The sequence below is a fragment of the Takifugu flavidus genome, chromosome 17 (genome assembly GCF_003711565.1).
Source record: "Takifugu flavidus isolate HTHZ2018 chromosome 17, ASM371156v2, whole genome shotgun sequence".
Taxonomy (NCBI): domain Eukaryota; kingdom Metazoa; phylum Chordata; class Actinopteri; order Tetraodontiformes; family Tetraodontidae; genus Takifugu; species Takifugu flavidus.
The window spans coordinates 8,248,353-8,260,258 of record NC_079536.1 but is presented as its reverse complement, the minus strand read 5'-3'; the positions used below and the strand labels follow the sequence as shown (position 1 = coordinate 8,260,258).

Here is an 11,906-nt window from a genome sequence, read left to right as displayed (position 1 = left end):
TCATGACAAAGGATCTTTGGCTTTGACTGTAATTTAACCTACATATTTGTCCTTTGATCTGGACTATCACCAAAATCTAATGAGCAGCTCCTTGGCCCATTATTTCCTGAAAATGTCATTTAAATCTTTTCATAAGCCTTTAAGTTGTTTTACAAAGAACAAATAAAAGTAACTAGTTTGCTGTGCTGAAACACCAGATCCTCTTTCAGAACATTGATAAAATGGTCCTCATTATTTGGTAAGTGATTTCTGTTGACAGGTTATATATTAATCATTCAGGAATAAGATTTGCACATTCCTCTGCGAGTGTGCACATTTAGGAATGCTGGGATTCCAGTGAGTGACAACAGAAGACCAATGCCAAATGGAAATGTGTGGTAATATGGTAATAACGGGGGGATATACACCATCCAATCATCCAAGAAAAGAAATGCACTGTGCATGCATGAATTCATTACAGTTATGGTCAAGATAAAAGACAAAATGCTTTGAGTAATGTCTTTTTTTTTAGGAAGAGACTATTATTTGATTCTAAATTTAACATGTCGTAAATTTGTTATGAAAAAAACATCTTTTAAAATACTTTAATCGTGTTCAATAAGATTTGTTTTTTCTTAATACTAAGAACTAAAACCCAAAAACAAAGTCCTTTGCTTTATAAAATCAGTTCACTCAGTACTTTTACCATAACAACTAAAATAGACACGCATTCCAAACAAATGGGCCTTGAGAATTCTAACCGTTGTAATTGAATAAAGGCTGTGCGAACATTCACGCTATCCATTCATTCCTATATTCCCCAGTAAAATTTAGCATTTTACACCAAAAAAGCTTTAAATCGCTTCAACTAACCGCAACAATTTGCTTTTAACTCGTGGGAAATAGCCAATACCGTAAGTACCGTACTCTCACGCGAGGTCCGTTGCATAGCAACGCAGTGTCGCTCTCGGTGTCCAACACTGACACTACTTCTATAAAACACTGAAGTCGTCCACTTCGCTTCATCTGTAAACATCGTGGGTTGTTTAAAAATGTCAAGTAAGTCATACCGAGTGTTTTAAACGGTGTTTTATTTTTAAAACTTAATTTGTGATTCAGGTAAATTAGTTGAGCGAGCAAACACAAGATGAGTTTTTAATCTGCAATTCCTCTTTAGACCGCAGAACGGAGATGAAAGTAACAAAAGAAATCGATTCCTCAACCAATGAAATGGTGAGCTCAAATTAGGAAATCCTACATTCACCCCTTAATAATTGTATTTTGTTTAACTAGGAACATATAGTGTGGTAATTTGTGGGAGAATCTTAATAAAATACACCATATTTGACAATTCGCTTTGATTTCTGTATCAATATAGCAGCTGTTAAAAGGTGCCGGGCCTGAAAAACGTGCTGTACAAAGAGAACATTGGCGTTTTTCTCTTCCTAGGCTCAATTTTCACCTCTGCACATTGAAAGTAAAACAGCAGCCACAGCGGTGCTCTTGCTAAACTCTGTAGAGGAGCACATCTTAGTCAAGGCCTGTAATGGAATCCGCATATTTGCTGAGAAAGGTATAGCAGGCCTTTTTCTTTAATAATAAATGATACATTCGCTGTCTGCAGTATCCCTGCATAAATTATCTCTGTATAAATTAGGTCAAAAATGCATCCTGGAGAATGTCTCAATTTAGTCTTTTGTCCTTTTTGTAAGGTGAGGAAAACAAAGTGTCTCTGGTGGGACTTGGGGCTTTGGACCCTCTGTGTCAGCTCATCGCTCACAGCAATGTCTTGGTCAGACGTAAAGCTATAATAACCTTGGGGACAATGGCCACCAGCAGTGAGTCGGGCAGCAAGAAATTAACAAATATTTTCAATCTTTGTATTTCTGTGTACAGATGAACATCCTGTCTTTCCATTTCTTACTTTCTGAAATGTAATAACAGTTTTAGAATTGGGAATACTCTTCATCAGATGAATGGACATGGGCTGCTGTATGGCTCATCAGGGACCCCTATGGACAATTTATCTTAGTGTTTTTTTCAAAAATGTCTTCCACATGCTTTCATCAGTCCAGTTGACTCTTGACTTGACTTTTATGGACTAATTTTACCTGGATGAATGGAATCTACATGGACATTGTTTTGTTGCATTTGTTGATGATTTACAGAACAAACACTAAATTGTGGGGATTTTTTCTCATTTTTTCTTCAACTGTAAGGTGAAGTAAAAAATGCACTCAAAGAAATAGAAGTCATTCCATCCATTGTGGACAGTCTCTCACTTGAAGGTGAGTCAGGATAGACATCAATGGAAATAGAGAACGTCTGTGAATGAATGGGCTCGTAGCTTTGTCTTCTCTGTCCTGTTCAAGATGTCGTGGTTCACGAGTTTGCAACGCTGTGTCTGGCCTCACTCTCAGTGGATTATGACTTTAAAGCCAAGATCATTGACAGTAAAGGTCTGCCACCATTAGTCCAGCTCCTTTCCAGCCCAGATAATGATGTCCAGAAGAATTCCCTGGAGGTCATCTACAACCTCGTTCAGGTAGATCACATCAAAACTCTCAACACAATTTACAAGCTGTGAATTTATCAGCCACATTATTGATTTGTAATTAATTCTATGTCTTTAAAAGGATCAGGAGACTTCCCAAGAGGTGCATAAGTTGGGTGTCCTCCATTCACTTCTTGATCTGTTAAAATCAGAGTTCCCTGTTATTCAGCATTTGGCTTTAAAGACTCTGCAATATATTACCACTGAGGAAAAGACACTCATCACCTTCAGAGAGCAGCAGGGACTTGAGAAGCTGATGGATATCCTCAGTAATGCAGTATGTATGTGCAAATGCTCAAACCTGTGGTAAAATATTTTCCTTTGGTAAAATGAGTTTCCTCTTATGTTTGTCTTTGCAGGACTTCACTGACCTCCATGTTGAGGCCTTGCAGGTATTTTTTAACTGCCTGAGTGACAGTGAGAGTGAACAAGAGATCCATCAGAATGGAGGCTTGGAGAGGCTGATAGAATTCATTCTGACGTCCACCGAACCTGAAATCCACTTCATTGCAATTAAATGCATCACCAGGGTTGCTGAGAAATGTAAATATGACAGAAGAAATGGCCTTTAGAGAATGGTAAACCCTAAGGGTAATTATTATTGCTGTCTGTGTTTTGTGTGCATGTAAATGGTGGTGGTGATGTGTGTAGCAGACAGTCCAAAGCTCAAAAAGCACAACGTGGAGGAGATTCTAGTGAATCTCCTCTCTGCAGCAGAGGATAATATTGTGAAAGCAGCCATCTGTGAGGCTGTGAAGGTCATGAGTCCCAATCAAGCCAGCAAAGACTGCTTCAGAGACCGGGGTATACACAGGACATTTATGTTAAAACACTGTAACACAGACACACAAACACAATAGTGATGTGTGAACATATGGGATTGATCTGTTGCAGGAGCAATTCCTGAAATTGTCAAGTTGCTAAACTCTGAGAATGTTGGTCTGAAAGAAGAAGCAACACGGGCTCTTTGTGGTCTGACAAACAGCAGTAATCTCAATGCACTGTGAGTGACAATCAAATGAGGACTTTGGTTATCATGCTAGAGGGCATCCATCATTGGGCTGGCAGTAGAGCTCACCTTGTTGTCCTGTGTTGTTCCAGGGCTGTTTTTGAAGCAGGGGGGCACAAAAAACTTATCAGTCAGCTCTGTGGAGGAGGTCCTGCAATAGTGGCCAATTCTGCTGCTGCACTTTGCAACATGGCAGAGCAGAAAGTCATCCGTTGCAGCATTTTATCCCATGGAGGCATTCAAGCTTTGGTGGAGCCTCTCAATTCCACAAGCACGCAGGTTCTGGTCAACACATTGCATTGCCTGTTAGCACTAGCCTGTGAGACAAAGACACGGACACAGGTTGGTATTGTACAGTATATTGGTAATTAATAACAGTTCACCAAACCTGAAAGTCATTTCTTTTCAATTAAATGCATCACCAGATTGCTGAGAATTTTTGTCTGTTCTCCAGCTACAGTCTGCTGGAGGCCTTCAACCACTTGTCAACTTACTCCGATCCAACGACAAGGAAGTGTTACAAAATGCATGCATTGCTATTAAAACCTTTGCCAGTGATGAACCCACCGCTGCTCAGATCTACCAACTTGGGTAAAAAACAGAACTGATGGACGGTTGAGATAAACTAACGTGTCATTATTAGGAGGAACGGGAAGTTTTGTTGGAGCTAAAGTTGTGTAATTCCCCAAATACTCAGAAGGTGGCAGTGGAGGGTAGCGTGTGGATTTTGTGTTGGCGTCACTGACAACTGTTTTTTTCATGTAAATGTCTGCATTTGTTGTGTTTCTGTGACTTGTAGAGCAATGGAAATGCTTCAGGATATCAACCAATCACAGAACCGTAGGAGTAGATTTAGTAAAATGGCCTTGATCACCCTTCTTAACTTCAACCTACCTGTTAAATATGCGCTGATGGGTCATTTGGCCTCTACTGACAAAATCACTGATGGCTTCTATGATGTTGGGAAGGTGTGTAAACAGTTTTTATATGTCAAAAAAGGTATTTTTAAATCAGTGGAAATCTACAAACTAAAACTAAATCTACAACTAACCTAATGAAATCTGTTTATCTTCTATGTCTATTAGGTTCAAGCAGTGGATAAGATATTAACTTTGGAGGAACTCTCCAAGCAGCCAGTTAATAATCGCCGGCCCATCATTTTTATCAACTCGGGTGTAGGGTATGTCTTCATGTTTTCATAAGTTCATTTTGAGAGAGGAACTCTGCTTAATGTTGAGAGGTATGGAATTAGCCTCTATGCACACTAGTATAAGTTATCTAGGCAACTAAACGACTCTCACTCCCTCCTTGTCTCCTTCAATCAAATGGTCCACTCTTCTTTTTCTCAGCTTCTGTTGCTGACAGTGTACTATTAGTGTGGCCTCACTGAACACCCCCCCCCCCCCCCCACCCCACCTTCCAAAAGATACACGATGTTTATAAATGTGCAACCAAGAAACATGGGCTTTTTTGAAGGTTTTCCTAAACTGTTTCACATAATACACATGTACTGAACACTTTAGTACCAAGTTTCCCCATCTGGGTACCTCTGCCCCCTCATTGTCCCTCCTTACATGAGCACACACACTGGCAGCATCTCAGCATTTTTAAACAGTGTGTTATGTAATCCAACCCTGAGCTACAAAGAGTGTACAGGAGTGTGAAAATTTAGGGTTCCGCTCCTGTTGCTAGAAGGTAAATATATAGTACGGTATTTTAGGTGAACATCTCAAAGGCCTTGCTTATATTTGCCTCTCTATACCACAATGTAAGGTGCCACCTAGTTAAGAATAGTAACTGCTGTGACATACTGTATAACGACTGTTGTATAATGATGTTCAGTAATGGTTCACATTTATGAACTGCTAAAAACGAGGAAATTAATTATTCTCCTAATTGTTTTGAGCATTATGCACCAGTGTATATATACAGTACTTAAAAATATTTTGTCACTGTTTTTTGCTTAATGTCTTTTTTATTTCTTTTTATTTCTCTACCTTTTTCATCCCTGTTTGGTTGTTTTTCAGCAGAAAGCCAGTGACCATAAATGAAGGCAGAGAGGACGCTTCACCAGAGATGCCCACCAGCAACAAGAAAAGTCAAAAAACACCAAAGTAAGAGTCTGAGTTTATGCTCGTAAATATAGAACCACATAAATTAAACTCATTTTGTCACGTAAACTTACCAACATCATTTGAGGCTCAGGCATTGTTCCAAGCTGTTCCCAGAGGGTCCCAAAGCCGGCGGCTGTAACAGTTCTTAATAATGATTACATGATCGTAGGACTGACACTGAAAATCATGAGGTGTCTGGAGAGACTTGTGAAAGTCAGGGCTGCTCTACTACTCACCCTGGACCCCCACCAATAAGCATACAAAACCTACAGAGAACACTGTCTCATGTTATCCACAAAGTACTGTGCCACAGCTGCTTTCTGTGTACTACAGTTCAGTATAATGTTACATTTGATATATATCAACTGTTAAAAAGGAGGAAATAATCTATTCCCTTAGCATTATTCACCTGTGCAGATATAAAATTCTTAATTAAAAACCATAATGTCACTATCCTTATTGTTACTTTATGTCTTTCCTTTTCATTCCTGCAATTAAATGTTTTTTTTAAAATTATTATTATTTGGCAGAAAGCCAGTGACCAAATATGAAGGCAGAGAGGACGCTTCTCCAGAGATTTCCACCAGTAAGACAAGTCAAAAAACACCAAAGTAAGAGCCTGAGTTTATGCTCATATAGACTCATGTAGATGTAAATCAGAGGGTTGAATTCTAAATGACATTTACAGTACCGTATATTTATTCATGAAATATATTTTGCAGGAATTTTGACCACTGCTGATTAAAAGTATCTTTCAACAATTCTTTGTCTCACTATACAGAAAGAAGAAAGAAGATAACAGTCCAAAAGACATGGTCTTCCCTCTGAGCCCTAAAGACACCCCGTGGGAGATGAAGGATGATACAACATTACAAGGTCTTGTCAAAGAGGTTGAAGAATCCATCCTCTCATTGGATGATGAAAGGGAGAAGTTTGCTGCTCTGGCCAGGTCAGAACTCATCCAGTCAACATCAGTTGATGCTGATCAATTTCCACTATTATACATTTGGAAGTTAACGCTAACGTTCAACGGATTTAACCACTTCTGTGTGTGGCTGTTGGTGTCAGGTTGGTCAGTGAAGTCATGGGTGGAGAAGTACAAATGGAGAAGCTGCATGAATTTCCATGGGGGCTGCACCTCAGTGAACTGAAAGTAGAGCTCCAGTCAAACCTTATTCCAATTGGTCTAGTCAGATATGGATTTTTCTGTCACAGAGCTCTCCTCTTCAAGGTGTAACTTCAGCTTCTTTTTTTTTTATGGTTTTCAAGCCTTGATCAGAACTCTATATTTCAAATCTTCATATCCTGACCCATCTGTTATATTTTAGTTTCTAGCTGACAGCATCAGACTGAACTGCACACTCAACAGAGGGGAGTACAACCGAGCTTGGAATGAGGTGCTCCTGTCGCCTGGGGATTCCTCTAATGATGCCAGTTCTTCAGAGCCTGCTGGCTATATTGTGGACCTCATGCACCAGCCTGGACGCATGCTGGCAGTCAACACCCCAGCTACTGTGCAATATCAGTCTATATGAATACGCACTGATGTAACATGGAATTATATTAAGATATATCTACATATATTAGTAGGCCTAATATTTCAGACTAGTTTAAGACATTGATAAAGGTGACACTGTGCATTTTGTACATATCCTTAAATAAAAACTGTAAAACTTTTAAAAGCTGGATGTTCATTTTTTCCCCCCAAACTATTAAAATTACATTTTCTGAAAACTGATGGGGCAGATGTCAGGGTTGCTTGAGGTAACTTAAGTCACTGCTTAGCACCAGTTTGAAAATGAACAATAATTCTTATTTTTCTTTGATCCTGTTTGGTTTACTAAATGTGCACACGTACTTCTTTATGGTTGGTTTAAATAACTGGTCTTGGTTCGTAGAATAATAAACGTGTTCTTCGTACTAATCATGTAGACTGGCTGACATGCTGTTTGCATGCTCCCAATGCCTCAAATGAACTGTGGAATGCAAAAGAAACCTATTTAAAAAAAAAAAAATTGTTCAGTGGACCGAACACAAAGTTCCCGGAAGTTCCGATCTTTTCCGTATGTTCTTGGGAATTGTAGTTTCTTTCTTACGTGTTGACCCCCGCAGCCCCTCCTCCCGCTGAACCGGCTGTAAATCCCCTGATGCGCCATCAGGACTGTGCTCCTTTGGTCTTATTAACTTGACATATCTATTTAACCCGCAGCACTTCGACCTATATCGCAGAAACTGCTAATTCCAATCTGATGACGACGTCTTGCATCACAGAGCAGCGCAATCACGCCTTGAACCGCTGAGGCGCACTTGGCACCGCTGATAACTGGAGTACACTTGACACTAGAAACATGTCTCGTATCGTCTTCCGTCTGTTCGCTGTTGCTTCCAAACACACGGCGTCGAGATCTGCCGGGAGGACTCCGAGGTTCGTCCGCTCGCTCTCTTCATCTCAAGGTGGGGTGCCCCTTTTCTTTTTTGACACTTCGCTCTACACAGCTTCCCTCTGGCTCCTGCATGTGCGCAATGCTAAGATCTTCCCACAGATCATAGAAAGCAACCAGCTGCAGTGAACCTGCAACTACCAAAGGATTTTTAATCATCCGTATCTGAATTATGTTATTTTCAAACTAAATCCCTTTAATCTGAATAGTTTACATAGGTTTCCGGCTAATTCCTCATGACTTTTGATTCATTGATTTAATTTTATATTGGGGCTGGTGAGCTGTTGAATGGAACCTTTGTCCTCCTGCAGGCAAGTACTCCCTGACCCGTTATGATGACACTACAGACTGGCAGAAGAAACTGACCCCTGAGCAGTATGTAGTCACCAGAGAGAAAGGCACTGAGCTGGTAAGTTCTGCGTTAGCCCACACTGGCTGAGAGTTTCTCAAATTTCCCCACTTGTTCCACTTGACCTTTGTTCATGTCTGCATTATTGAGCTGGGGTAGATCTAACCGGCTCAGCTACAAACAAAGGGTATAGTTCAAGAGATGGCACTTTTCTGTCCTCTTAGAACATTATTATAAAAAGCTTATTGTCGTGATCCTGAAGAAATACTTTTCTTATTTGGCTCTCAGCCTTTCAGCGGGATCTACCTTAACCACTCGGAAGTAGGAATGTACCATTGTGTGTGCTGTGATGCTCCCCTTTTCAGGTATGCCTATTACTATTATTACTATCTAGAGATGTGGAGGCTCTCTGCTGAAAAGATTCTCCATCCTCTTTTAACAGTTCAGAATCCAAATATGACTCTGGGACGGGCTGGCCTTCGTTTAAAGAGGCTCACGGGACATGGGGGCAGGATGAGAGCCACACCTCCATCATTCGTCGCCCTGACAATAGTCTAGGAAGTGCAGGGACCGAGGTTCTTTGCAAAAATGTGAGCGATGTTGAGCAGACCCAAGAGGACAACGTTATTTTATTCCAATACATCTTTGGCCTTTTGGACGCTCATCACAACTGTGTGTGTTTTATTTGGTAGTGTGATGCACATCTGGGTCATGTGTTTGAAGACGGACCGGAGCCGACGGGCCATCGATTCTGCATCAACAGTGTTGCTCTGACATTTAAACTCAGAGGAAACAACAAACCCGCAGCTCCTGAGGACAACTGAAGAGTCGTTGCAACCTTTCAATACCTCTTCAGGAGGAAACGAAAGGTCTAAAATCGATAACTTTCCTGCTTTTGAACCTTCGGATCTACAAATCTTTGTGCAAAGGTTTTAGCTTGAAGACTGGTGGGGATGGATTTCCTGTGGTTTCCTAAACTGAAGAACAGTGTTGACCTACAGTGTGCTTGCAAACTGGAAAGACGCCTACCCGGCCTTTGCAGGATAACACAAACCACTGATGTCTAGTTCCCTGTGAGGACAACTTCATTGTTGGAGACACATTTGATCTGTTGAATAAATCTGTCATGTTTAAATCAAAAATGCAAAGTCTTTGTATCTGTAATTGATGCTGTTTATATGATGGAATGTAGCTAATTAAATTGCTAGAACTATAAGAACTAATAATGTGCCAGCGCATATATATTTACTGTTCTATATATCTGTCAGTACCTTGGAGACAGTTACTTAGCTGTTGAGCCAAGATCAACCATTTGACCCCACGTTGCAACTCTCAGGCAAACAGCTGATAAGCAGCTGGAGGCAGTGAAATATTAGAGAACGTCAGCTACATAGATCCTTTTAGATTTTTTTTTCTATCATGAAATAAAGGGAACACACATTTCTGCTGCTGCTGCAGATTTAGTTCTACAGTGTGTCTGAATGTTTATTGCTCCTCTGCACCATTTGGGCTGTAGTGCAACTACAGCCCAACTACAACTGCAACTACAGCCCTGTACTAATGTTAATGATTTCTAAAGGCTTTGATGATAATGCTCTTCTGGTTATTGTAATTTGAAGCAGCAGCCAGTAAAACAGGTCAGTTTCTGTGATCTCTCACGGTTGAATGTAATATGATCACAGTGGTGGACACCTGAAATTCAATGCTATTTTTCTTGGCAAATCAATAAATTTCCATCCACAGAAACTTTTTTTCTGAAAATGTCCATGTTTTGCTTTCTTATCTAGGAATGAGGGAAGTGTTGACACTCAGGACTGCTGAGATAAACTGTCCTACATACAAACTGTTTTGTTCCATTTTATCTTCTATTAATCCTGGCTTTAAAAAATAGGACATTTTTGATAATATTCAGAAGGTCCATTTGATTGTTCTATATGGAAACAGCTGTAAACAGGCTAACTGGTGCTATACATTGACCTTTGCATCCTGAATACCTGACCACCTCTCATGCAGTTACATAAACACTGAGCACCAAATTGCCAGTGAGTCTGCCCGAATATGGATTTGATGTGGACATGCTTGTGCACATAACTGGGTCAATAAGGTGTTGGCAGCAGGGTGAGATTATGCAACACTGTGCTCGTGTTGGATTGATCTGCTGTTTTTACCCTGTTTTCTGATAGACTTGAAGCAGAAAAGTTGTGAATGAGCAGCAAATACAGATGGGGGTCAAATGTTTTCAGTTGCTCTGAAAAACTGGGAAATCAAGCTTGAGTTGAACTCTTCGGTGACTCGTAAACAGCCCTTTTTCTTTGTTGTTTTATGTAAAGCTGCATCAGTTAAAGCACACTTAACTTGTTCACTAACTTAACCTTCAATAACTTAACCTAGCTAGAGGGTTTTTGTTTGTTTTTCTCCTTCATTTTTTTCTGAAGTTGCATTATTTTATCAGAAGAGGGCAGCAACATCATGTACCAAAAAATTAGTGAACACATACTGACAAAAGTGGCCTATTTTCAAATCACAAAGACAAGTCTCAGCCACATTCAAGTTTAAAAATTCAAGTTTAAAAAAAAATCAAAAAGAAGACACGCATTGACCTACCAGATCCTCAGCCACGAGCCTTGACCTTATGAGATCTGCTGTGGCTGAGCAGCATTATAGCCAACAGATTGGAACAGTCTTCCCACCAGGTCCTGCAAACGTATGCAACAAATGTAAATGTGCTTAGAATTCACGTAGTGAAGTCTGCATAGAGTGGCTCAATGCGTTTGTGTTGACTTAAATTCATAGAGCAACTAATAGAGAAACTAGACTGTACTATTTTAAATCATTTTATTTCTCATCTAAGTTGATAATGAGACAATTCTGCTGGCATTTTAAAGTGTGACAGAAATGTTCTCCAGCAGCCTGAGATTTCATTGGCAGTTTTCAGAGTCACACATCACTTTATTTCACATAAACAAATTTATTTCATTAACTCAACCGCAATTTGCCAGTAAATGTATAATTAGCTTTCTAATGCAATATTTGAAAGGGATTTTTGAGTTATTGATTAAATTATTGCCTGGATGTTTTAGGTCAGACACACATCCTTGTACTTCTAGCTTTGTGAGGACTTTGATAGATGTAAAAGATTCCCCAGCTCACCACCCAAACCATAACCCTCCCAACTAACCCTATAACAATAACCTAGATCCTAACTAGACTCAATACTAATCTTAGCCTTGAAACCCACATCTGAAACCTCAAACAGCCCTTTGAAATTGTAAGGATCAGCAAAAATGTCCTCACCTTGTTAGTAGAATGCTGAGTTTAATACTCCATAATATGTATAAGATGAAGCAATTAAAAGAACACACACACACACACACACACACACACACACACACACACACACAAAAACACACACAACACACACACACACACACACACACACACACACACACACACACACACA

The 11,906-nt window shown here is 39.9% G+C and overlaps 2 protein-coding genes and 1 long non-coding RNA gene across 5 annotated transcripts; 2 read left to right on the top strand and 1 right to left on the bottom strand.

The window, feature by feature from the left end:
* Positions 1-929: 929 nt before the first annotated feature.
* On the top strand, positions 930-7,338 carry armc3 (armadillo repeat containing 3). Of its 2 annotated transcripts, none has more exons than XM_057013343.1 (19): positions 930-1,038; positions 1,157-1,212; positions 1,429-1,552; positions 1,692-1,817; positions 2,199-2,267; positions 2,352-2,524; positions 2,616-2,810; positions 2,893-3,076; positions 3,185-3,337; positions 3,428-3,536; positions 3,635-3,884; positions 3,997-4,133; positions 4,342-4,510; positions 4,628-4,722; positions 5,573-5,656; positions 6,187-6,267; positions 6,438-6,605; positions 6,725-6,887; positions 6,985-7,338. In XM_057013343.1, the coding sequence occupies exons 1-19, from the start codon at positions 1,032-1,034 to the stop codon at positions 7,189-7,191; spliced, it is 2,550 nt and encodes an 849-aa protein (XP_056869323.1). In that variant the 5' UTR covers positions 930-1,031; the 3' UTR covers positions 7,192-7,338. The 2 variants fall into 2 exon arrangements, with proteins under 2 accessions (XP_056869323.1, XP_056869322.1); XM_057013342.1 differs by having other exon boundaries at positions 5,570-5,656.
* On the bottom strand, positions 3,339-6,444 carry LOC130514008 (uncharacterized). Of its 2 annotated transcripts, XR_008946886.1 has the most exons (3): positions 5,728-6,444; positions 5,540-5,607; positions 3,339-3,859 (listed from the first exon to the last, which is right to left on the bottom strand). It is a non-coding gene; the product is annotated as an uncharacterized LOC130514008 (long non-coding RNA). The 2 variants fall into 2 exon arrangements; XR_008946885.1 differs by lacking the exon at positions 5,540-5,607.
* A 436-nt stretch (positions 7,339-7,774) lies between the features above and the next one.
* msrb2 (methionine sulfoxide reductase B2) lies at positions 7,775-10,192 on the top strand. Its single transcript, XM_057013344.1, has 5 exons — positions 7,775-8,110; positions 8,409-8,506; positions 8,735-8,811; positions 8,889-9,036; positions 9,139-10,192. The coding sequence occupies exons 1-5, from the start codon at positions 8,005-8,007 to the stop codon at positions 9,268-9,270; spliced, it is 561 nt and encodes a 186-aa protein (XP_056869324.1). The 5' UTR covers positions 7,775-8,004; the 3' UTR covers positions 9,271-10,192.
* The last annotated feature ends 1,714 nt before the right edge of the window (positions 10,193-11,906 follow it).